The sequence below is a fragment of the Chiloscyllium plagiosum genome, chromosome 20 (assembly GCF_004010195.1).
Source record: "Chiloscyllium plagiosum isolate BGI_BamShark_2017 chromosome 20, ASM401019v2, whole genome shotgun sequence".
NCBI classification, from domain to species: domain Eukaryota; kingdom Metazoa; phylum Chordata; class Chondrichthyes; order Orectolobiformes; family Hemiscylliidae; genus Chiloscyllium; species Chiloscyllium plagiosum.
Genome location: NC_057729.1, coordinates 15,360,839 through 15,385,214, shown reverse-complemented (window position 1 = coordinate 15,385,214; position 24,376 = coordinate 15,360,839). Strand labels below are relative to the sequence as shown.

Below are 24,376 nucleotides of genomic sequence, written 5' to 3'. Positions count from 1 at the left end.
TCTGCCACTTCTCAGCCCATTGGCCCATCTAGTCCAGATCCTGTTGTAATCTGAGGTAACCCTCTTTGCTGTCCACTACACCTCCAATTTTGGTGTCATCTGCAAACTTACTAACTGTACCTCTTATGCTCGCATCCAAATAATTTCTCTCATAATTTTGTAAACTTTGATCAAGTCTTCAGTCTTTTTGCAGCCAGTTGAACACCTTCTCCAGAAGGAGTGAGGAGAGAATGTTTTGTGGGTCACTCATTGGCATTCTTTCTGTAGCTTCAGGGGCTAGGTCAAGAGAATTGAAGACATGAATTCTTGATTAAGGATAGCTGCCCATCTGTTCCTTCGAGAAGGTGACAGGTCCCACCAGGGGGTGAGATTGGAGATGGATGGCGCAGGAAAAATTTTGATGTGGCATTTTCCTGACTCCATACTATCATTACTCATCATTTCATTGGCATAATTAGGACCAGGGGTGCTACTCAATCCCACATGGCAGATAGCTGATTATCTTCATTAAAGGTCATAGAGTCATGCAGCATGGAAACAAACACTTAGGTCTAACTTGTCCAGGTTTCCCAAACTGGACTAGTCCTATTTGCCTGCATTTGGCCTGTATCTGTCTAAACCCATCCTATTCATGTAGATCCCTGGAGGCGGGCATCTGGTGGCAGATAAAAGTCTAGACTTCAAGCTGTGAGGCTCTCAAGGTCTACTTTGGTGAGAAAGCTGTCAAACGGCACTCCATAGAGTGCATTCCATTCCCCCATCTTAATAGTGATGCCCTGGCTATACAGACTGTTTGTTTTTTTTTCCAATTGAAGTTTTAAAGTGCTAGTGACAGATGACGAAACTCCCTTATCTGTCACAACAGCCCACTAATGCTCCCACACCCCTCTGATTAGCTTTCTGATGCCAAAATCCTTTTGCCACCATGAGTTGGGCAGAAAATCCATCTCTATGGCAAATAAAGGGGAGACTCTGAAAATTCCAGGAGTGACGACCTGCCCTCAAGTTCAGGTTTTGGATTTAAATAGTCCTGATTAGATTAGATTACTTACAGTGTGGAAACAGGGCCTTCGGCCAAACAAGTCCACACCAACCCTCCGAAGAGCAACCCACCTAGACCCATTCCCTTACATTTACCCCTTCACTTAACACTATGGGCAATTTAGCATGGCCAATCCACCTGACCTGCACATGTTTGGACTGTGGGAGAAAACCAGAGCACCTGGAGGAAACCCACGCAGACACGGGGAGAATGCGCAAACTCCACACAGACATGTTGCTTGAGGTGGCAATTGAACCCGGGTCTCTGGCACTGTGAGGCAGCAGTGCTAACTACTGTACCGCCCCATAGGAAAATCTTGCTTGTTTTTTATTTTTATAAGTATTTGGTGAACTCTCGTTGGATTGTTTAGAATCCAATTACATGACCTAATACTGTCATTGATCAGTTTGGGCAGGAAACAGCTTAGTTTAATCTTAAGCAAAAAAAAACATAAAAAGTTGAAATTGATGGAGCGACTCATCTTTGGAAAGAAAGCAGAACCAACATTTTGGGCCCAGTGCCCCTTAGGAGAAAGTGAGGACTGCACATGCTGGAGTACCAGAGTTGAAAAATGTGGTGCTGGAAAAACACAGCAGGCCAGGCAGGATCCGAGGAGCAGGAGAATCGCGTTTCGGGCATAAGCCCTTCTTCAGGAATGAGGCTGGTGTGCCAAGCGGGCTGAGATAAAAGGTAGGGGGGAGGGAATTTGGGGGATGGGTGCTGGGAATACGATAGGTGGAAGGAGGTGAGGGTGAGGGTGATAGGCTGGAGAGGGGGCAGGGGCGGAGAGATCGGGAAGAAGATTGCAGGTCAAGAGGGTGGTGCTGAATCCAAGGGTTGGGACTTACCCCTCCCACTCCACCATGGACATGAAGGTCCTTGGCCTCTTCCATCGCCAGATCCTGGTCACACGATGCCTGGAGGAAGAGTGCCTCATCTTCCGCCTAGGAACCCTCCAATCCCCTCCCCCCCCCCGCCTTTTATCTTAGCCTGCTTGGCACACCAGCCTCATTCCTGAAGAAGGGCTTATGCCCAAAACATCGATTCTCCTGCTCCTCGGATGCTGCCTGGCCTGCTGTGTTTTTCCAGCACCACATTTTTCAACCCCAGTGACCTTTCTTCAGAACATTGATTCTGTTTTCTATCACTGATGCTGTCAGACTTGTTGAATTTCTCCAGTGTAATCTTTCTACCTAAATATCTCCACAATATTGCTCCTGCTGTTAAAGCTTTGTCCTCCTGATCCATCTTGGAACATAAAACTACTCAGTGTGTGCCCAAAATGGTCAAAATTCTTTTTTTTAAATTAGAAAATGGCATGGCTGCCAATCTTTTTAAATCAGACACTTCTTAACTCAGAAATTTCATTTTCAGAACTACAAGATGCAGCCAACTTTACTTCAGGATTAGAATTAATATTTACCTTTAATGGCAACTTTATTTTATAATCGCAAATTGAGTGCTTTAGCAGCTTTAATTTCCAACACTTGAGGAAAAATGCTTTCCAAGTGTTTTACCTATTAGAATGTAAAACATGAATTGTACATTTGCCATCTCATTCTCACGTAAAATCTCAAATGCATGTCAAATAGTCTAAATATTTCTGAGTATCTTAGATTTCTCACTTTTTCCTGTTTCCGTGAGAAACTTATGACAAGCAGATTTGTTTGTTCAGTTACCAAAAACATGAATTTCATTTTTTTTTTAACAAGGGAGTCAAATTGTGAACACTGAATACAGAAATATTTGTATCTTTGTGTATAATCTGCAGTAACCATGCGTAATCTTGAATTAATATTAATAGTGTATGTTGGGTAGCAAACATCATTTATTATTGAATGTATTCAAGAAGTGGCTAGATATAGCACTTGGGGGTGAATGAGACCAAAGGTTATGGTGAGAAAGCAAGATTAGGCTATTGAGTTGGACGATTAGCCATGATCATGATGAATGGTGGAGCGAGCTCAAAAGGCCGAATGGCCTCCTCCTTCTCCTACCTTCTATGCTTCTATGAATAGGCAAAAAAACAAACAATTTTTCAGGCAAAAGCCCTTCTTCAGAGCTTTTTCTGAAGAAGGGCTTATCCCTGAAACGTCGATTCTCCTGCTCCTTGGATGCTGCCTGACCTGCTGCGCTTTTCCAGCAACACATTTTTCAGCTCTGATCTCCAGGATCTGCAGTCCTCACTTTCTCCTAAAAAAAAAATTGCACAGGTTACAAAAAATGAATATTGCAGTTCAAGCAATATTGTTGAATACAAAAGTATCTGTCTGAAGACGATTCTATACATACATTGCTTAATGATTCTTAATACTCATCAAATTATTAAAATAGGATAAAACAATCTTTATAATGTTATTGATTCTCAGAGACTTTGGATTTTGGAATATGCTTAGGGGAAGAGAGAACTTGCATTTCTGGAGATTGAAACATCTTAAAGCACCTCATGTACAATGAGACAATTTCTCTGTGATGGAGACAAACATAGCAATCATATCGAATAGGGTAAAATCCGACAGATAGCAGTCAGATTAACAACCAGTTACATTGCTGTGCTTGCTGTGAATCATTATTGGCAGACTCCTGTAGATAGCTTTCTGAACGATGCAGGAAAGGTGAAAGAAAGAAGGATTAATCTGTTAGAATACCTATTATTTGTGGTAGCACTTACTGGATGATTTAATCTGAGGAATCAACAATAGCTGAGGAGTCAACAATTGATTGATTTAGACTGAGGTTTCACTTGCACAGTTCCCTGATATTTATTGACTAAATAAAGATATGAAGTGCCTGGACAGAGCATCACAAGACAACTCCTTGGAAATTTTATCCTAGCATGCAAAAGACCTTTACGCTATAATATGGGTGTTGGAGAAAATCTTGTAATACAGTTCAAATTCTACATGTACAGCTTCTTTAAATTACATAGTAAGCATCTTGTATTTCTTTCATAAGTATTGATAAGCAGAAAAAAATATATAAAACATTTAATAATGAATATAAGCTAAGTGAATAAATGTGGCTGTTAAATTATTTTAATTATACATTATTTTAATTCACCTATATTTCATAATTATTTGTCAAAATTAATAATGTTAATTTGGAAAAAATGACACTTTAATGCACAATTACTGTAATCTGTAACAAATGTCTTTCAAGTGGATGCATCATCTCAAGATAACAGAGGCAATATTGATCCCAAGTGAATAATTATAGCTTTATGTTCAAGTGATGGAGCATGAAAATTTGATAAAGAAGAAAATATTGTTACTGTCTAATTTTTTTTTGAATATTTTTCTCACTGGACAGCAATTGCTCACTTCTGAGAATGATAGTTTGATATATTGAAAAGCGCTGGAAGAACAATTGGTGTTAACTATTTGGAAATCTGTTGGCTGAATATTGAACTTTGTCAATAGTGACAGTTGGGCAGTACTGAATCTCATGGCCTTTGACTTCAATCCACACCATCATGTCCAATAGTAGTAAAACAGAAGGCTGATGCAAGACTGCCTGTTTAGCACTGTCACCCAACTTGCATCCTTCAAGACTTAATACACCAAATGATTACAAAATAAAATCATTTTTGAGTGGAATATAAATAGGCTTTTTGACAAATGTACTCTTCATCAGGTATAATTTTGCCGTGAAGGATCATGGCTTTAAATAATGTATTTGAGATGCAACTAATGCTATTTCAGAGCTTTTGGTGTGATGGTTAACACAATTAGATGTTTTGATCAATGTTTTACAAGTGTTTCTGTGATGTTAGCCATGACTCCAGGACCTGCGGCCAGCTTGATAAGCCCACGCAGTCATGGTTTTTCTGAAAGGCCTCCAACCTTATCAGTAGCAAACTCCAATTTCCCAAACATCTGCATCACCTCTTCCTGCCTGTAAACTAGTGTAGAAATCCCAAAAAATTGATTTGCCCTATCTCTCTAACCTACCTGCTCTGTGTGGGTTAGACTAGTCAAACTTCTGCCTGAGGTCTCTCCAATTGACCTTATAAACAGATCTTAACACCTACTTGGTGATACCAAGCAGCTTCCAGTTCATGCAATTTGCCTGATGTTTGCTTCTGTTTTTGCTTGATAAAGTAGACTCATTTTTGCAACAGTAGGCTGAATTTCCAGCTCAGCTAATGATCTATTATCTCGCCCAGATTTCAGAAATAAAGCTTTTGATATGCCTTTTCTGCATCTATGGAGTGATGATATAAGTCTGGGAAGGAATAGTCAGGAACCCATGTGTTGTATAAATTGGCTGAAAAAGTAGTTTTCCCTGGAAAAAAACAAGTGACTATACTGCTGTTAATCTAGCTCCCTGATATTGTCAAACTCAGTAATTCTTTGCTGGCCCCTTTTTCTCATTTATCTAACCCAAGGGCATGAAGGCAAAATATGATGTTCCTCACAGAGTTTCAGCAGCGACCAACTAAAAGAACCTTGACTACTGAACTCAGCACAGAATCTGCCTTCCACATTTCTAATGAAGTGCCATCAGTAATTCTAACTCATTCTATGATTTTCTATTTAACCATAATACTCATTTCCCTCCACCTCAATCTCCCACAGTAAACAGAACTTCATATTGTTGTGCTTTTTAATGTTCCGAAATCTACCATTTTATATTAAACAGCCAATGCATTTTAATAATCAAATCATATTTCCTAACTGATTGCCCCATAATTGGGAAAGTGTTGAAATCCTAGTGGGTGTTGCATTATGTCTCTCAGTCAGGTTGTAGTATACCTTTAAGAGATATGCTCATGATAGCATCACTGTCGTGTAGCATGTCACCTGAGGGTATGAAGGTTTCTGACTCAATGTTAACTCAGACCATTTGAAGAATGACAAAGCTTATGAAAGCGTGCCACTCTTCTAACCAAAGAGTTTAATATTAGACCAGATACAGATGTGTCTGAGGAGCTAATATTAATATATACTAGTCGCCAGGAACAAAGGTTTCTTTGATCTTTCAATACCATGTTATCCACATCATAGTTTCTTATGTTGAAAGGGATAACAATCATTACTGTATTATGTAAAGATGCCCTTCTACAGGCAAAATGGACATCAGTGACAGAGGTAATATTGTAAATCAATATGGGGCTCCGATGTATCTTTCAGATTTGAGCGCAATTTAGCAGGCTGTACAAAATTCATGATTCTGTAGAAGTTTTATTCCAATATGGAGACCCAGAGAAATGCTACTGCTAGTGCCTGTAATTAATGCCTAAAAGAGATAGCTGCAGTAATTATTGAGCTCACCACAAAACCATTGTCTTGGACAACATGTATGTGTTCCCTTTACTGCCTGTGATCAGTATATTTTATATGAAAGGGGTATGTTTTAGTCATTTGGTAAATATGGATCATGATAAAATCATCCACTTCCAACTTGCTACCCATTGGGTTTCAATCTGTGTTATTCAGAACAATTCCTGAAGGAAGGCTGGAGATTTTCTAGCCCTTCTGTTTTGTCTCATCATTAAGCTAAGAGATGTGTAAATGCCCTAGATGATTGGGAATGTCTGTATTTAATTAGGTAATTACTTGAGATTATCCTGTATGTAGCTAAAATGCCAAAGGTTGCGTGATGTGCACCAGCCATTCTAATGGCTGTTCTGTATCCATTTCTTAAAAGTATTGACTACAAGTTTATCATATACTGGAATGTGAACATCAATAACCATAGTGTTTCAGTGTGATTTAATAGAAGTCAGTTATGGTTGGCAGCAGGTGACCAAAAAGTGGGTTGCTATTTTTGTTTGTGCTAGTGCTTGAAAATTTTGAAGTGTGTGGTGCTATACCTTTGAAAGAATTATCTTCATCTCCTGTGGAAGACTAAGACTCCAGTTTTCCCATTTCCAACCTATTGCATGTCAGTCAGTTCATTAAGGAATGATGGACAGAACACAGATGAGTTTCTCATTCTGACTTTGGCCTTGACCTGATTGTCCTGTGAGCTTCTAAGTCCTAGAGAACATTAATCAAAGCCTACTCCTTTGAAAATCCAAAGGTGAGAAGTAAGTAATAGTTATCATCATATTATGGGATGGGACTTATGGGGAAAGTGGGCTCAGGGAAATTGAAGTCAAGAGCATACGTGTAACAGCAGAAGTAGGCCATTCAGCCCATTGAGTCTGCACTGACATCCAATGAGATTATCACTGATTTGATAATCCTCAGCTCCACTATCCTACCTATTGTCAAGAACCCTTGTTCTCCTGACTGTTTAAAAACCTATCCCTGAATATGTTTAGAGAACTGTACAGGATGTGTCACTGTGGTAAAGAATTTCATGGATTGACTACTCTCTGAGAGAAGTAATTCCTCCTCATCTCTGTCCTAAAATGGTGATCCCTTATTTTGAGATTTTACACTCTGTTTCTAGTCTCTAACGCAAGAGGAAATGACCTCTTTGCATCTAGCCCCCTAACAATCTTATGTTTCTCAATAAGGTCACCTCTCATTCTTCTAAATGTCACCAAGTATAGGCACAAATGACTCAACCTCTTCTCACAAGATAATCCCTTCACATCCAGGATCAGCCTCGTGATGTTTCTTTGGACTGCCTCCAATGCCGGTATAGCTTTCCTTAGATAGGGCTGAAAACTATTCATAATATTTCAGGTGTGGTCTAGCTAGTGTCTTGAATTATTTTAGCAAGACTTCCCTATTTTCCTAGGGTTTAAATTAAAGTGGTGCTGGAAAAGCACAGCAGGTCAGGCAGCATCTGAGGAGCAGGAAAATCGATGTTTCGGGCAAAAGCCCTTCCACTTCCTTTGAAATAGAGGCTAAAATTTCAATTTCCATCTCTATTTTGTACTGAACTTGTATGCTGTCTTCTTATGATTTATACACAAAGACTTCCAAATCCCTCTGTATGAAGCTTTCTGCAGTCTTTCTCCATTTAAATAATAATCAGCTACTTTCTTCTCCCTGTCAAAGTGCCTAACCTTACATTTTCCCATAGTATATTCCATCTGCTCAGTTTTTGACTACTCGCTTAAAGTATCTATGTCCTTCTACAGACTTTGTTTTCTTCACCATTTATCTTGCTACCTATTTTTATGTCATTCACAATTTGGCCATTCCTCACAACTTATTAATATACAGTGCAAATACATGTGGCCCCTGCAGTGATCCCTCTGGCACTCCACTCGTTACAGGTTGCCAACCTGAAAACACAATCTTTATCACAACTCTTTGACTTCTATTAGTTAACCAATTCTCTACTTGTGCTAACATAATATCCTAACACATGGTCTTATCTTACTAAGCTGTCTAACATGATGCACCTTATCAAGTGCCTCCTGAAAGTCCAAATATATAACACCCACTGCTTCCTCGTTATCTATAGTGCTTGCTATCTCCTTAAAGAATTCTAGTAAAATTTCCAGGCATGAATTACCCTTCATGAACTGCCTGTTATCTCATGTGTTTGTGCATGCTCTGCTATTTCATTTTTTACAATAAACTAACATTTTGTTGATAACAGATATTAAGCTACCAGGCTATACTTAGCAATTTTATGTCTCCTATTTTTTTTCAATAAATGAATTACATTGGAAGTTTTCCAATCCTTTGGCACTTTTCCAAATCTAAGTATTCTTGGAAGATTATTACTAGTGCATCCATTCTGTCTGTAGCTATTTCGTTTAATACCCTAGGATGCATCCATCAGCTCTTGATTGGTCTTTAGCTCCATTAGCTTCCCCAGTTCTATTTCTCTAGTGATAGATATTGTATTTATTGCTTCTCCCGCTTTTGTCCCTTGATTATTTAGTATATTTGGAATGTGGTTCTGTCATGAAGACTGATGCAAATTATTTATTTAACTCCTCTGCTGAAGATGACTTTCAGAGGTTACCACTTTCACTTCATTCATGCCTCCAGTTGCTCCCAGATTTGGTTAATTGGAGATCCCCATCCAACCAGCCAGGCTGGTCCACCTGGTTTCATAATACCCACCTGTCCCAACTACCACGAGGGCAGGTTAACAAGGAGATGATCAGTTGATGCATTTATGCAGCTATTAATTGATTGCTTAACAGCCTTAATTGGTGGCATGCCTAACACTTTCTTAAAGGACTCTTTAGTGTTGGTACAGAATCATCTCATCCAGTTGTTTCCTTTAGTCTCCCCCTCTCAGGCGACCATCAGGGAGGGGAAAATTGCACCCTGCGATTTCTAATGGGCATAGGAGAGATGAGGGAACATGGGTCTGACAGATGAGGGGTAGTGCTATGCGTCATGAGGTTGTCACACTGAGTGTGTGTAATAATTTAGTATAAAGAAAATATGAGAAGGAAATTGTGAAAAGAAGGATGACAGAAAATGTTTGTAGCTTCCCCCCTCTCCATGTCCAGTGCTGCATGCTGAGTCTTTTCCATTAATGTGAGCAATGAGGAAGAATTCCTTATAACCTTGTCCTTTTCCTGTTGTTGTCCCCTTGAAGGAAAATAGAAGTGGCTTAGTACTCATGCTGCTAAAAGCTTCTATGGTAAGGCAGCTTAGCATGTGATGCTGATCGAGAAGAATGAACAGCAGTTATATTGATGGGAGAAGATCTTGAAAATGAAAGTAAAAGGGTGTGCAGAAATGTGTGGTGTTGTGGTTGTAGAGACAAAATAAAACTGCAGATGCTGGAATCCAAAACAGACATGCAGGAGACTGGGAGAACACAGCAAGCCAGGCAGCATTAAGAGGTGGACAAGTCGATGTTTCAGGTGTAGCCCTTCTTCAGGACTGGGAGTGGGTGTGGGGGAGCTGCAGATAAATAGGGTTACAGGGGGACAGGGTGGTGAAGTGGGGATAGGTGAAGACAGGCAGAGAGTACAACCTGGTTGGTCAGTGGGAGGAATGAATCTGGTTGGTGGAAGGAAACAGTGGAAGGGAGGGGGAAGGACTGGCAAGGGAGTTGGGGGATGGGGAGGGAGGTTATTTGAAATTGGAGAACTCAATGTTGAGTCTTCCGGGCTGTAGGCTGCCCAGGTAAAAGATGAGGTGTTGTTCCTTCAATTTACAGTGTGGTTCATTTTGGCAATGGAGGAGGCCAAGGATGGTCATGTTAAAAAGGAATTGTATGGGGGAATTGAAATAGGTTGTGACTGGGAGGTCCGGTTGGCCCCTGCGGACCCAGCTGTGATGCTCATTGAACTGTTCCCTAAGTTTACATTCAGTCTCCCTGATGTAGAGAAGACTACATCGGGAGCACAGGATTGTGGCTGTAGCAGTGATATTGAAAGGAGGGTAGGGAAAGTTTCATCATAGTGCGACAGTGGAGAGATTAGGAAAGAAATAAAAAGGAGAACTTAACCAAACAGTTCTGGTAAGATCATTCATTATTTGTCTTGCACAGATTCCTGATGTTACAAACAATGTCACACTATTTCTGTGTTCTGCCATCTCTACAGTCAAGCAATCAACATTGGTAAGAGGAAGTCCTGCCTTCTGCTTATCTTTTACTGTGTCCAAGAACTGTATTCAAGGACTTCAGCTGCAGTCAACCTATCAGTAGAATATCCACAACTTTCATATCCACTGCCCTCAAACAAAAGGTTTAATTTAAACAATAGCAAACTCTGCCAGGTTTTGTTTCTTGCTGATCCACAGGCTGCCTTTTTTTAAATTAGACTCCCTACAGTATGGAAGCAAGCCATTCAGCCCAACAAGTCCACACCTACCCTCCAAAGAGCAGACCCATTCCCCTACCCAATATTTACACCTGACTAATGCAACTAACACTACAGGCAATTTAGCATGGCCAATTCACCTGACCTGCACATCAGTTCAGGTGAATTGGATTGGGGGAGGAAACCAGAGCACTGGAGGAAACCCACGCAGACACAGGGAGAATGTGCAAACTCCACACAGACAGTCGCCTGAGGCTGGAATGGAACCCAGGTCCCTGGCACTGCAAGACAGCAGTGCTAACCACTGAGTCACCGTGCCACTCACGGTGTTAGTCTTAATTTAATAGCATTGGCAGCACACTTGGAATATCATCTAGAGATTGTGGTTTGAAATTCTGTCAACCTTCGCTCAACAATAGCACTGTCACTTTTGAGCCAAAAGCTATTGGGTTGAAGTCCCACTCCAGTGATGCGAGCACAAAATCCAGGCTGACGCTCCTAATGCTTTATGGAGGAGTGCTGCACCTTTAATGCATCTGTGTGTGGAATGAAATGTAGCAGTGAGCCTCTGTCTGCTCCACAGTTGGACATAAAAGATGACATGACACCATCAAGATGAGCAGGAACATTTCTCCCTTCTATCAAATTTAATATTTATCCCTCAACCATAGCTAAAGGAGCACATCATTATGGCATCATTTGTGGAATCTTGACATGCAAACATTGGCTACCACCTTTCCTACATTTCATGAGTGACCACACTTCAGAAGTGTTTCATTGGCGGCAAAGCACTTTGAGGCTTGTTGTAGTTCTGTTCGCCGAGCTGGAAATTTGTGTTGTAGATGTTTCGTCCCCTGTCTAGGTGACATCCTCAGTGCTTGGGAGCCTCCTGTGAAGCGCTTCTGTGATCTTTCCTCTGGCATTTGTAGTGGTTTGAATCTGCTGCTTCCAGTTGTCAGTGTTGGAAGGATTCGATTCTTTCAGCATTCATGCAGGAACCGGAGTTGTTCGTATGTGGTGCTTAGGCGGTTGGCACAAGATTCCCATTTCCTGGCTTGTCTTAGCGTCTCTCGTCCGTAGGTGTTCAAAGTTTGTGAGTTCAAACTGACAACAGGAAGCGGCAGATTCAAACCACTACAAATGCCGGAGGAAAAATCACAGAAGCGCTTCACAGGAGGCTCCCAAGCACTGAGGATGTCACCTAGACAGGGGACGAAACGTCTGCAACACAAATTCCCAGCTCGGCGAACAGAACCACAACAACGAGCACCCGAGGTACAAATCTTCTCACAAACTTTGAACTTTGAGGCTTCTTCAGATCATGAGTATTATATAAATGCAAGACTTTATATAATGAGTTGGCATGTTGTTTTCTCCTGCCATTTTAAAAATCAAATCTAAACTCTACAAATATCATTTAGAATTGTGTGTATATTGAGTTAACAAAGTAATATGTTAGCTTAATGGTAGTTTCAAAAGTATTTTTCAGTGATTTATTAATGGGCCTCATGTGGATCATAAGATTTTGAACAGACACAAAAGTCTATGAGTAGTCAATTCATTATTAGGTGGTTACAAAGTCATCTATTATTGTGATATAGAGAAGGTTCTGTATCTCAGCAAAGTCTTCTTTGTCTGTTATTGGAGTTTATCATTGTTTGGTTTGGGCAGACTAGAGTGGAGGTTAATGTGTAGCCGGCTGAGCAGGAAGCCATGACTGTGATCGAAAAATCAAAAAGTACGAATAATCAAGAAGTAAGGGAAATACTTCTCTGATTAAGTTATAGGTTTTGGTGCTTAATAAGGATTGCAGCTGATCAAGCTGAAGCCAACATGTTATTTTCACTTGATTTAAATCAAGCATTGCATTCGAGAAAAATACTGGTGTGTTCAATGAAAATAAAGATACTTGTAATGCCTACGTAAGGTATACTTCTGACTGAAAATTGGGTCTTGCAACACAGAATATATTCAAACATCTGTCCTTTCCATTGTGGACCTATAGGAGCAAGGGCAGTGAAATTAGCTTCAGAGGATATGATAGTTAAACATGACCTTTTCATTCCATCTTCAGTGACACCATTGTACCACTCTTCTGTTTCACTAAAGATATATTATTCAGGAAAAGATAAATTATTCCAAAATTTTCCAATGTATCATCTCGAAATGAAGTATGATATAAATAGAATGCATGACAGTGTGATTTATAATAGCTATTGAGCTTGTGATGAGGATCTCATAACCTGATGAGCAGTGGGATCTGGTGGCACTCAATCGTATAATTTATATTAACCATTGTTTTTACATTACACATTCTCTTAAGCCAGAGGTTCCCAAAAACATTTTTGCTGAACCTTACCCCAGACCATCCCTTTCACAATGAAAAGTATTTTTCTCGGTACTTAAGGTTGTTTCAGATATGACTGGTAATGTCAGCCATTTTGTCATGTTAGCTTTTTGAAAGGTATTGCAAGCTGTTTTGAATAAGACTAAGAAATGCAATTCTGTCATTAGTTCTCAAAGGCCAGGAAATTGTGGAACTGACCACAGCTCCAGTAGAGTCGTACCATTAAGTCAGAAGTAGATCTGAGGAACTTTTCGACAATAAATCAACGGTTCTGTTAGCACCCTTTCATGACCTCATCATGATTCACCCCCTTAGAAACCTTTCTGTCTGCAGAAATGCCACATAGACTGTTTGATCCTATATATATACATATATATATATATATATAGTCCTGCTTATTCCCAGAAGCAGCATTAAATGGTGGAAGGAGTCTAACAGCACAATGATACTGTCCCTATCTCTGAGCAAGGAGAGTTCAGTTCTAGTCTCATCTGTCCCAGAGATGTATCCAAACAACTAGAATAAATGAAATGTAATTTATAATCTGCACTATATGTCATTGCTTATTTTTTCTTTCTGATGATAATATTTTTATTTTCCCATTAGTCGACTTTCCTAAGGCAAGTATTGGATTACAAATGGAACAGATCTTTGCCTGAGTAAATATTGCACCAAAGCCTTTTAGCTGTTCCTTGGTCCCTCTGGAATTACATTACCCTCTTTCCCAGGAATAAAGGATATGGCTAACTGTCAACAAGTGATATTCAGAACTGTAAAATGTTGATCTTTCAGGTTACAGACCTCAGTAATATAAAGAATGTGACAAGGCTACCAAAGGGCACTAAGAGGCATGCTGTACTCATCATCTTCAGTGATGATACTTCAAAAACCTTTGCATGTGAGTCAGGTAGGTACCAAATACATCTCAGAACCAGTATGTTCTATTCATGTAAGAAATATGGAAATATTTGAGTATTTTATAATTTGTTCTCAGCTTTCCCTTTCTATCAAAAGATTCAAAGAAACAAACTTCCAAAAAAGCACAAAAAATCATTAAGATAAACTGCACTAGGATCCATTGATGTCGTACAGTGCACAGCTGCTATTCTCCACCCCCACCCCCAACTTTAGTAGCTACTGGGGACTGCACCGCTTAATTCCCTGAAGGTAGAGCATTATTTAACAAAGCATCACAGGATGGCCACAGGACTGAACCTTGTTGACAATCAATCAGTTTCACTAATGCTTGTGTTGATAAGCAAACATTGGGAGAGGTTGAATAAACTGGGACTATTAGAACATACAACAAAGAACATACAACAATACAGCACAGTACAGGGCCTTCGGCCCTCAATATTGCGGTGACTTGTGAAACCGATCTGAATCCTCTAACCTACACTATTCCATTATCATCCATATATTTATCCAATGACCATTTAAATGCCTTTCAAGTTGGCGAGTCTACTACTGTTGCAGGCACAGCATTCCACGCCTTTACTACTCTCTGAGTAAAGAAACTACCTCTGACATCTGTCCTATATCTATCACCCCTCAGTTTAAAGCTATATCGCCTCATGCTAGCCATCACCATCCGAGGAAGAAGGCTCTCACTGCCATCCTATCTAATCCTCTGATCATCTCATATGCCTCTGTTAAGTCACCTCTCAACCTTCTCTCTAACAAAAACAGCCTCAAGTCCCTCAGTGTTTCCTCATAAGACCTTCTGTCCATACCAGGCAACATCCTAGCAAATTTCCTCTGCACCCTTTCCAATGCTTCCACGTCTTTCCTATAATGTGGCAACCAGAACTGTATGCAATACTCCAAGTGCAGCCACAGCAGAGTTCTGTACAGGTGCAATATGACCTCATGGCTTCAAAACTCAATCCCTCTAACCAATAAAACCTAACACACCATAGCTTTCTTAACAACCCTATCAACCTGGGTGGCAACATTCAGGGATCCATACACATGGACACTGAGATCTCTCTGCTCAACCACACTATCAAGAATCTTACCATTAGCCAAGTTCTTTGTATTCCTGTTTCTCCTTCCAAAGTGAATCACCTCACACTTTTCTGCATTAAGGTCCACTTGTCACCTCTCAGCCCAGCTCTGCAGCTTATCTCTGTTCCATTGTAACCTGCTACATCTTTCTGCACTGTTCACAACTCTACCGATTTTAGTGTCATCTGCAAATTACTAACACATCCTTCTACACCTCGTCCAGGTCATTTATAAAAATGACAAATATACTAATCCATCTTTCTATGCTGTCATCCAGGTAGTTTATAAAAATGACTAACAGTAGTGGCCACAAAACAGATCCTTGCAGTATACCACGAGTAACTGAACTCCAGGATGAACATTTCCCCATCAATCACCGTCTTCTTTCAGCTAGCCAATTTCTGATCCAAACCTCTAAGTCACCCTCAATCCCATGCCTCCGTACTTTGTGCAATAGCCTACCATGGGGAACCTCATCAAACACCTTACTGAAACCCATATAGGCCACATCAACCACTTTACCCTCATCCACCTGTTTGGTCACCTTCTCAAAGAACTCAATAAGGTTTGTGAGGCACAACCTAAGGAATATAACCTGTAGAAGAGGGATCACTTTATCCTGGGAAGTAACACAGAGCAAAATATATTCTTTTATTTTTGAAGGGGTGTGAATAAAACCGTGTTGACTATCCCTAATCCAATTATTTCTTTCTTGATGATTATAAATCCTATCTCTTATCATCCTTTCCAATACTTTACCCATAACCAAAGTTAGGTTCACTAGTCTATAATTACCAGGGTTGTATCTACTTCCGTTCTTGAATAGGGGAACAACATTTGCTATCCTCCAGTCTTCTAGCACTATTCCTATAGACAATGATGACAGAAAGATCAAAGCCAATGGCTCTGCAATCTCCTGGCTTCCCAGAGAATCCTAGGATAAATTCCATCCGGCCCAGGGGACTTAACTATTTTCATACTTGCCAGAATTACTAACACCTCCTCCTCATGAACCTCAATCCCATCTAATCAAATAGCCTGTATCTCAGTATTCTCCTTGACAACATTGTCTTTTTCCTGTGTGAATACTGATGAAAAATCTTTGTTTAGCGCCTGTCTTATCTCTTCAGATTTCACGCACAACTTCCCACTACTGTCCTTGACAGGACCTAATCTTACTCCAGTCGTTCTTTTATTCCTGACAGACCTATAGAAAGCTTTAGGGTTTTCCTTGATCCTACCTGCCAAAGACTTCTCATGTTCTCTCCTGGCTCTTCTTAGCTCTCTCTTTAGGTCCTTCCTGGCTTACCTGTAACACTCAAGCACCCTAACTGAGCCTTCACGTCTCATCTTCACATAAGCCTCCTTCTTCCTCTTGACAAGCGCTTCACCTTTTTTTGTAAACCACAGTTCCCTCGCTCGACCACTTCCTCCCTGACTGACAGGTACATACTTAGAAAAGACACACAGTAGCTGTTCCATGGACAAGCTCCACATTTCAATTGTGCCCATCCCCTGCAGTTTCCTTTCCCATTCTATTTTCTCTGAAGCTTCAGAAGGTGAAAGTTGACCTTGCAGAGGTTTATAAAATCATGAGGGTCATGGGGAGGTTAAATAGATAAGGTATTTCCCCAGGGTGGGGGAGTCCAAAACCAGACGGTTTAGATTTATAATGAGAGGAGACAGATTTGAAAGGGATCTAAAGGGCAACTTTTTCACACAGAGAGTAGTGCATGTATGGAATGAACTGCTAGAGGAAGTGGGGGAGGGCTCGTATAATTATAACATTTAAAAGGCATCTGAATGGGTATCTGAATAGAGGGATGTGGGTCAAATACTGGCAAATGGGACTAGATTTGTTTAGGATATCTGGTCAGCATGGATGAGTTGGACTAAAAGGTCTGTTTCCATGCTGTACATCTTTATGACTTGATGATTCTCAGACTGGCATACAGAGAATATGAACATTTTATGCAATTATTATTTACGAAGACGGTAATACAGATAAATATACAATTTTTTTTGGTTCATGTCATTCAGCATTTGTAGCGTTGGAGTTCTTGATAGGTACTGAAACTTTAAGGTTTGACATTTGTCGAGGGGTGGTGGGCTTAAACTGTTGGATAAGGAATTGATCCTAGTTGTAGAGTCAACTTCCTATTCATAGGCCCATCCAGATGCCTTTTAAATACTGTAATCATACCAGCCTCCACCACTTCATTTGGCAGTTCATTCCAAACACACACCACTCTCTGTATGAAGACGTTGTCTCTTAAGTCTTTCCCCTCTTACCTAAAAGGTATGCCCTCTAGTTCTGGACTCCTTCACCTGGAGAAAAGACTTTGCCTATGTACCCTATCCATGCCCTTCACCATTTTATAAACGTTGATAAGGTCACCTCTCAGCCTCCGATGCTCCAGGGAAAATAACCCCAGTCTGTTCAGCCTTTCCCTATAGCTCAAACCCTCCAACCCTGGCAACATCCTTGTAAATCTTTTCTGAATGCTTTCAAGTTTCACAATATCCTCCCTATAGGAGGGAGATCAGAATTGCACTCCATATTCAAAAAGTGGCCGAACCAATGTCCTGTACAGCTGCAGCATGGTCTCCCAACTCCTATACTCAGTACTCTTACCAATAAAGGAAAGCATACTAAACACTTTATTCGCTATCCTATCTACCTGTGACTCCACATCAAGGATATATGAACCTGCACTCCAAGTGTTCAGCAACACTAATATTTTGCCTAATGTTTTAAATGAGAAAGAAAATAAATGAGCATATAGAGTAGACATTGAACCTCTCTGAAAAAGCAAAGCATGGAAAGATAAAGAATGATCAATCCTTCCTCATAGATCATCTATCTGTACACCTTCAAAAGTCAAATAATATCTCTTGCTCTGTGCTGCTCTTCAGGATAAAGTGATTCCTCTGCAGGCTATGTTCCTTATCTTTCTCTTCTGGTCTGTTCTCAACTGTTTCATTGAAACGGAGAAAGTGAGGACTGTAGATGCTGAAGATCAGAGTCAAAATGTGTGGTGCTGGAGAAGCACAGCCGGTCAGGCAGTATTCAGCATTAGCAGCATTCCTGATGAAGAGCTTATGCTCGAAATGTCGACTCTGCAATCTTCATCCCGACCTCTCCGCCCCCACCCCCTCTCTAGCCTATCACCCTCACCGTAACCTCCTTCCACCTATCGCATTCCCAACACCCCTCCCCCAAGTCCCTCCTCCCTACCTTTTATCTTAGCCTGCTTGGCACACCTTCCTCATTCCTAAAGAAGGGCTTATGCCCGAAACGTCGATTCTCCTGCTCCTTGGATGCTGCCTGACCCGATGCGCTTTTCCAGCAATACATTTTTCAGCACTTTCTCAGAAGAGTATGTTAATGTAGCCAGAAACTAAAAGAGCTAAAAAGGTTGAGATTAGCATCCATTGACGAAATAGTCATTTGACTTTCAAGTATGGTTCATTATACCATGGTGCTGCATGGTGCTGTCAACGCAACTATGATGGAATGAGCGAACAACAACTATATTTTTTGTTTAAATAATATTAATGCATTAAAACTTCCTAAGATGTTTCAAAGAAATGTTAGCAGCAAAATTTGACACCAATCATGCAAAGTGATATCAGAAAAAATAGCCAATGCTTTGTCAAAAGATTAAGTTTCAAGACATGGTTTAAAGGCAGGGAGGTGGGGAGATTTATGAAGAGAATTCCAGAGCTTAAGTCTAAGTCTACAATTTTGGAACAAAAGTTCAAAATTGGAGGAGGACAGAGGCTTCAAAGAATTTTGTGGCTTGAGGAGGTTACAGCAATAGAAACACCAAGGTCAGACTAGAAAGTAAATATAAGAATTTTAAAATCAGGCATAGGTAAGTGAGGTAAGGTCTGGCTAGCAGAGATTTGGGTGCTGTCAAGTTTGTGTAAGTTGGCAAATTGGAGACCAGCCAGAAGATAGAATGGTCTGAGAACACCTCACAATTCCCATGCGTGGCAACGCGGTCAGAATTTGATTGTATGATTGCCTGAATAAGTCTGTTAGACTTTCAGTGACAAAGATCGAAGAGTTCACGGTGCTAACTCCATTGAAGATGATTCATTCATAATTAGGTGTTACAGCAGACATAAATTCTAGGTTTTGGATGTAGGTTTGCTCGCTGAGCTGGAAAGTTCATTTCCAGATGTTTCGTTACCCTACTAGCTAACATCTTCAGTAGGCCTCAGGTGAAGCAATGGTGAAAATTCCTGCTTTCTATTTATATGTTTGGATTTCTTTGGGTTGGTGATGTCATTTCCTGTGGTGATGTTATTTCCTGTGGTGAAGTAACTTCCTGTTTCTTTTCTCAGGGAGCGGTAGATGGGTTCTAACTCAATGTGTTTGTTGATAGAGTTCCGGTTGGAATGCCATGCCTCTAGGAATTCTCATGTATGTCTTTGTTTGGCTTGTCCTAGGATGGATGTGTTGTCCCTGTCGAAGTGGTGTTCTTCCTCATCCGTATGTGAGGCTCATGAAAGAGGGTCATGTCTTTTTGTGGCTAGTTGTTGTTCATGTATCCTGGTGGCTAGTTTTCTGCCTGTTTGTTTGTTTGTTACAGACCTTGCACAGTATCTTAGCAGAGGCAGTAATGCAGAGACTTGAACAAACAGCTCTGCCATACATCTAACCCAAAATTTAGGTCCGCTACGTGGATGACATCTTTGTCATCAGTAAACGAAACAAATTAGAGGAAACATTCAAGACCATCAATAATACCCTTATTGGCATAAAATTCACTAAAGAGGAGGAAAATAACAAACTGCCATTCCTAGCTGTCACAGTAGAGCGAACAGCCAATGGGGAACTTCAAACTAGCAACTACAGGAAAACAACACATACAGACCAAATATTGAACTACAGAAGCACTCATCCCAATACTTACAAACAAAGCTGTATCGGAATATTATTTCAATGAGCCAACATACACTGCAGCACAGAAGATTTATGCAGAGCAGAGGAAAATCACCTATACCGTGTATTCAAAAAGAATGGGTTCCCAATGAACACAGTCCGCCGATTTCTCAACATCAAAGCCAAACAAGCAGACAAAACACATCCAGAAACCCTAGCCACTCTCCCCTACATCAAAGACATCTCTGAAATGACTGCCAGACTATTCAGACCCTTTGGCATCATGGTAGTCCACAAACCCACCAACACACTAAAACAGCAGCTAATGAACTTGAAAGACCCTATACAGACAACAAGCAAAACTAATGTCATTTACAAAATACAGTGCAAGGACTGTAACAAACACTACATTGGACAAACAGGCAGAAAACTAGCCACCAGGATACATGAACACCAACTAGCCACAAAAAGACATGACCCTCTTTCACTAGTAACCTCACATATGGATGAGGAAGGACACCACTTCGACTGCGACAACACATCCATCCTAGGACAAGCCAACAAAGACATGCACAAGAATTCCAAGAAGCATGGCATTCCAACCGGAACTCTATCAACAAACACATCGAGTTAGACCCCATCTAACACCCCCTGAGAAAAGGAACAGGAAGTGACTTCACCACAGGAATTGACATCACCAACCCAAAGAAACCCAAGCATATAAATAGAAAGCAGGAATTTTCACTATTGCTTCACCTGAGGCCCACTGAGGTAACAAAACATCTGGAAATGAACCTTCCAGCTCAGCGAGCAAACATACATCCAAAACCTCAACCTGAGTTACAAATCTTCTCAAAACTCGATATATTCTAAATAACAAGAAGCTCACTGTCTGAAGTATAAAATTAACCCTATTTCATTTTAAAATGGCATAAACTGAAAGTAGCTGATAAAAGAAAGGCTCAGAATAAAAGTAGCATTAATATAAAACCAGAAATGTAAAGTTTATGAGTCACTAATTTCTTTACGTCTAAACTTAACTTGCAAAACATCGGATTTGGTTTCCTTTTGTCATTAAGGATTGTAGATTAATAACAATTAATGTAGACATATTATGCAGGATTCAACTGTCTAATAATCACTGAGCTGATAGCAAGTACCTATGTATCTGTTCACTGCTCACACGAATCAATGATTAGGTTGAAGGAAAATATTCGCTTTCACATTTAGCATTAAAGACCATCATAAATATTCATGTTCAATTTTAGGTTATTGTGGTTCAAAAGCCATTGGAAACTGTAGCCTTTTGAAACATGGTCAACATTATGATCATAAAGTACCACTTTGCTAATTGCTAGACCTCAGATCCAAACATAATTAATAAATATTAACTTGAGCTTGAAGTCATTAGTTTAATTGTTAAGGTTCTCCAGGATTGTGAAGTAAAATTGAGTTCCTGCCGATAAAGCATTAATTCTATGTGTTTTTATAGAGCTTGAGGCTGAGGAATGGTGCAAGCTCCTGCGCATGGAGTGTCTGGGAAGCAGACTCAATGACATTACCCTTGGAGAACCTGATTTGTTGACAGCTGGTGTTCAGAGAGAACAAACAGGTATGGATCACTAAATATTTGTATCAGCTGTAATAAACATTTGCTGCTCTAAAACAAATCATCCAATGGAATTTGCCAAAAAGATGTAGGTAGATGATAGGGTGATCATGAGCATGGATTTGAGGACCCCATTGTATCATAGCTCTGGATGAAGCTGCTGGTGACTGACATACAACAGAATTCATTGCTCAGTCATTACTGTGAAGGGAAAGCCTGCCAAATAGTATAGTCATGAGAAGTGAGGCTTGATTGAGCTTAGGAAGCCAATGATGGCATTGGTTTAGTGATAGAGTTTTTAGTGTCGATTGGAAGTGAGAAAATATTATTGCTCATTTGTAGCACTGAGTGAGAGCGAATCCCAAATCTGGAAAAAATGACATTTAACTTTACAAGAAAGGTCAGTAAAGGTTAAGTTCAGTGTTTAATTATTAGTTTTTAGGGACTGTGTTTAATGCTCTCCCTTGGGGCATATTTTGTGACAGGGTCTATTTACTAGGAGGTCAGGTGGTGGGTGGGGACCTGTGGATGGATTTCCTAACCTGCCACTACTTGAGCCATCAAATGAGTCTGCAGTTGAGAAGGGGGGACTCTCTGAAAGCCAGTCCCATGCTATTGCTGCTGACACATAAAATCCACAACCCCTCGCCCCATGATCCCTCTCCCACCACCATTCAGCTGTGGCATGGTGCTTTGAGTGGATGTAGTACTGGCAGCAGCCACTAAACACCTCTCCAGTGGTACTGCTGAGCAATGGAGAATTGCTGGCTTCTGATTGGTGGGCAAGTCTACAGTGGGAGCGTGGGGAAGGCAGTGGGCAGGGGTTGAGGTGGGAGCGGGAAGTGTCCTTAATCTCAGGAAAGATTCTTGACTACCCAGTAAAATGCCTATTGAGCACTTGATCATCATGAAAAGAGGTGTCTTAGGACTCTCACAGGCTTTCCAGCCATTGAAGCAATCAATTGTCAACTTTATTAAATTATATCCTGAGATTATAACTCTGTCTCTGTCCGTGCGTCTGTTTTTTCTCCTCCTTTCTCTTTTGCAAGGATACTAGTAAGTATCAACAAATTCACGTAATAGTCCTAATAATTAGATGGTTTTTAGAGTTTAGAATAATGGTCCCTGTGAAGGTGTTTAGTTGGCAGTCAAACATCAGTGAAACTAAAACTAATGGAAATTTGCCAAATTTTCAGATGATACCAAATAGTAATCAATGTCAAGATCTAAAAGAATCTTTACAAGTTTGAATTGTGAGTAGAGAAATGGCAGACAATGTTAAGTAGATAAATGTAAGGTAACTTTTTTTTGGCAGAAGGAAGATTAATATTAATATTTCCATTCAATTCTCATATCCCCTAATACCCAAAGAATCCATAAAATATTGAATAGAGTCAACGATTAAGCATTTTTAAAAAATTCTAAAGATGCAAAACCTTCTGCTAAATGACCATGTGCTTGTAACACTGGAGCAAGAGAGACCTTGGGGAGCTTTAACAAACATGTTGCCATTGTAGCAGAAATTTTTTTTTAGCATTTAAATTGGGAGATTAAATTTTGAAACAGAAATTGTCACTAAAGAGATTTCATCTGGAGCACTGTGTACAATTTTGGTCTCCTTATGTTAAAAGGGGAGTTAATTGTTTGAGGAGTATGGATAAGTCATCTTTGAGGAAGGATTAATGATTCCTTGTCCTGCCACGCTTTGCTTTTTCAGAGAGGTTCAATGTCTATTTAATGCCATCTCCTAATCTGGATGTACATGGAGAATGCACATTACAAATAACGTATGAGAATATCTGTCTTTGGGATATCCACAACCCCAGACTAAAACTGGTCTCGTGGCCTCTCAGTGCACTCAGACGATATGGGCGGGACCCTACTTGGTTCACATTTGAAGCTGGCAGGTAAGAAGCCATTTTTATTATTTTTTCACCTTGTTCTTATACAGAAGATTATTCTTTAACTTGAGGTTTGTTACTTATTGGTACTCTTACAATTTTTTCTCAGTTCATTGAAATGGACAAAAAATGAAGAAATTGGATCAAATATTTTAGATTGTATCAATATGAATATTCTGATCAGCTAACATATTGCTGTATATATTCATCCCAAAATATTGGGCTGACCACTGTTTCCCCTTTGCATAAATGCTCATTAATAACAGAGATACTGCTGCTTTAGCTTAAATTTCATCTGACATTCTGGCATAATACTGAGCAGTCCTTTGTTAGTATATCTTCGAGGAGAAAGTGAGGACTGCAGATGCTGGAGATCAGAGCTGAAAATGTGTTGCTGGAAAAGCGCAGCAGGTCAGGCAGCATCCAGGGAACAGGAGAATCGATGTTTCGGGCATGAGCCCTTCTTCAGGAATGAGGAAAGTGTGTCCAGCAGGCTAAGATAAAAGGTGGGACGAGTCCAGGCAGCATCCAAGGAGCAGGAGAATCGACGTTTCGGGCACGACCTCTTCTTCAGGAATGAGGAAAGTGTGTCCAGCAGGCTAAGATAAAAGGTAGGGAGCTCCCTACCTTTTATCTTAGCCTGCTGGACACACTTTCCTCATTCCTGAAGAAGAGGTCGTGCCCGAAACGTCGATTCTCCTGCTCCTTGGATGCTGCCTGACCTGCTGCGCTCTCCTGCTCCTTGGATGCTGCCTGACCTGCTGCGCTTTTCCAGCAACACATTTTCAGCTTTGTTAGTATATATCTATTTCCTGAAGTTGATATCACTGTATATTGCTGATGCCATAACATGAGTGATAGGAGTAGCCCATCCAGCTTGTTAATTTTCCCACTCAGTTCTCATATTCCCTGCTTCCCAAAGAATTCATAAAA

The 24,376-nt window shown here is 40.3% G+C and overlaps 1 protein-coding gene across 3 annotated transcripts in view; it reads left to right on the top strand.

Annotated features, from left to right (window-relative positions):
- LOC122560041 (docking protein 5-like) overlaps positions 1 to 24,376 on the top strand; it is a 424,638-nt gene that overhangs the window by 247,376 nt on the left and 152,886 nt on the right. For all 3 annotated transcript variants that reach the window (XM_043710214.1, XM_043710213.1, XM_043710215.1), the window contains 3 exons: positions 13,825 to 13,939; positions 21,426 to 21,545; positions 23,260 to 23,449. In XM_043710214.1, coding sequence (XP_043566149.1) covers positions 13,825 to 13,939; positions 21,426 to 21,545; positions 23,260 to 23,449 — 425 coding nt within the window. The remainder of the gene's footprint in view (positions 1 to 13,824; positions 13,940 to 21,425; positions 21,546 to 23,259; positions 23,450 to 24,376) is intronic.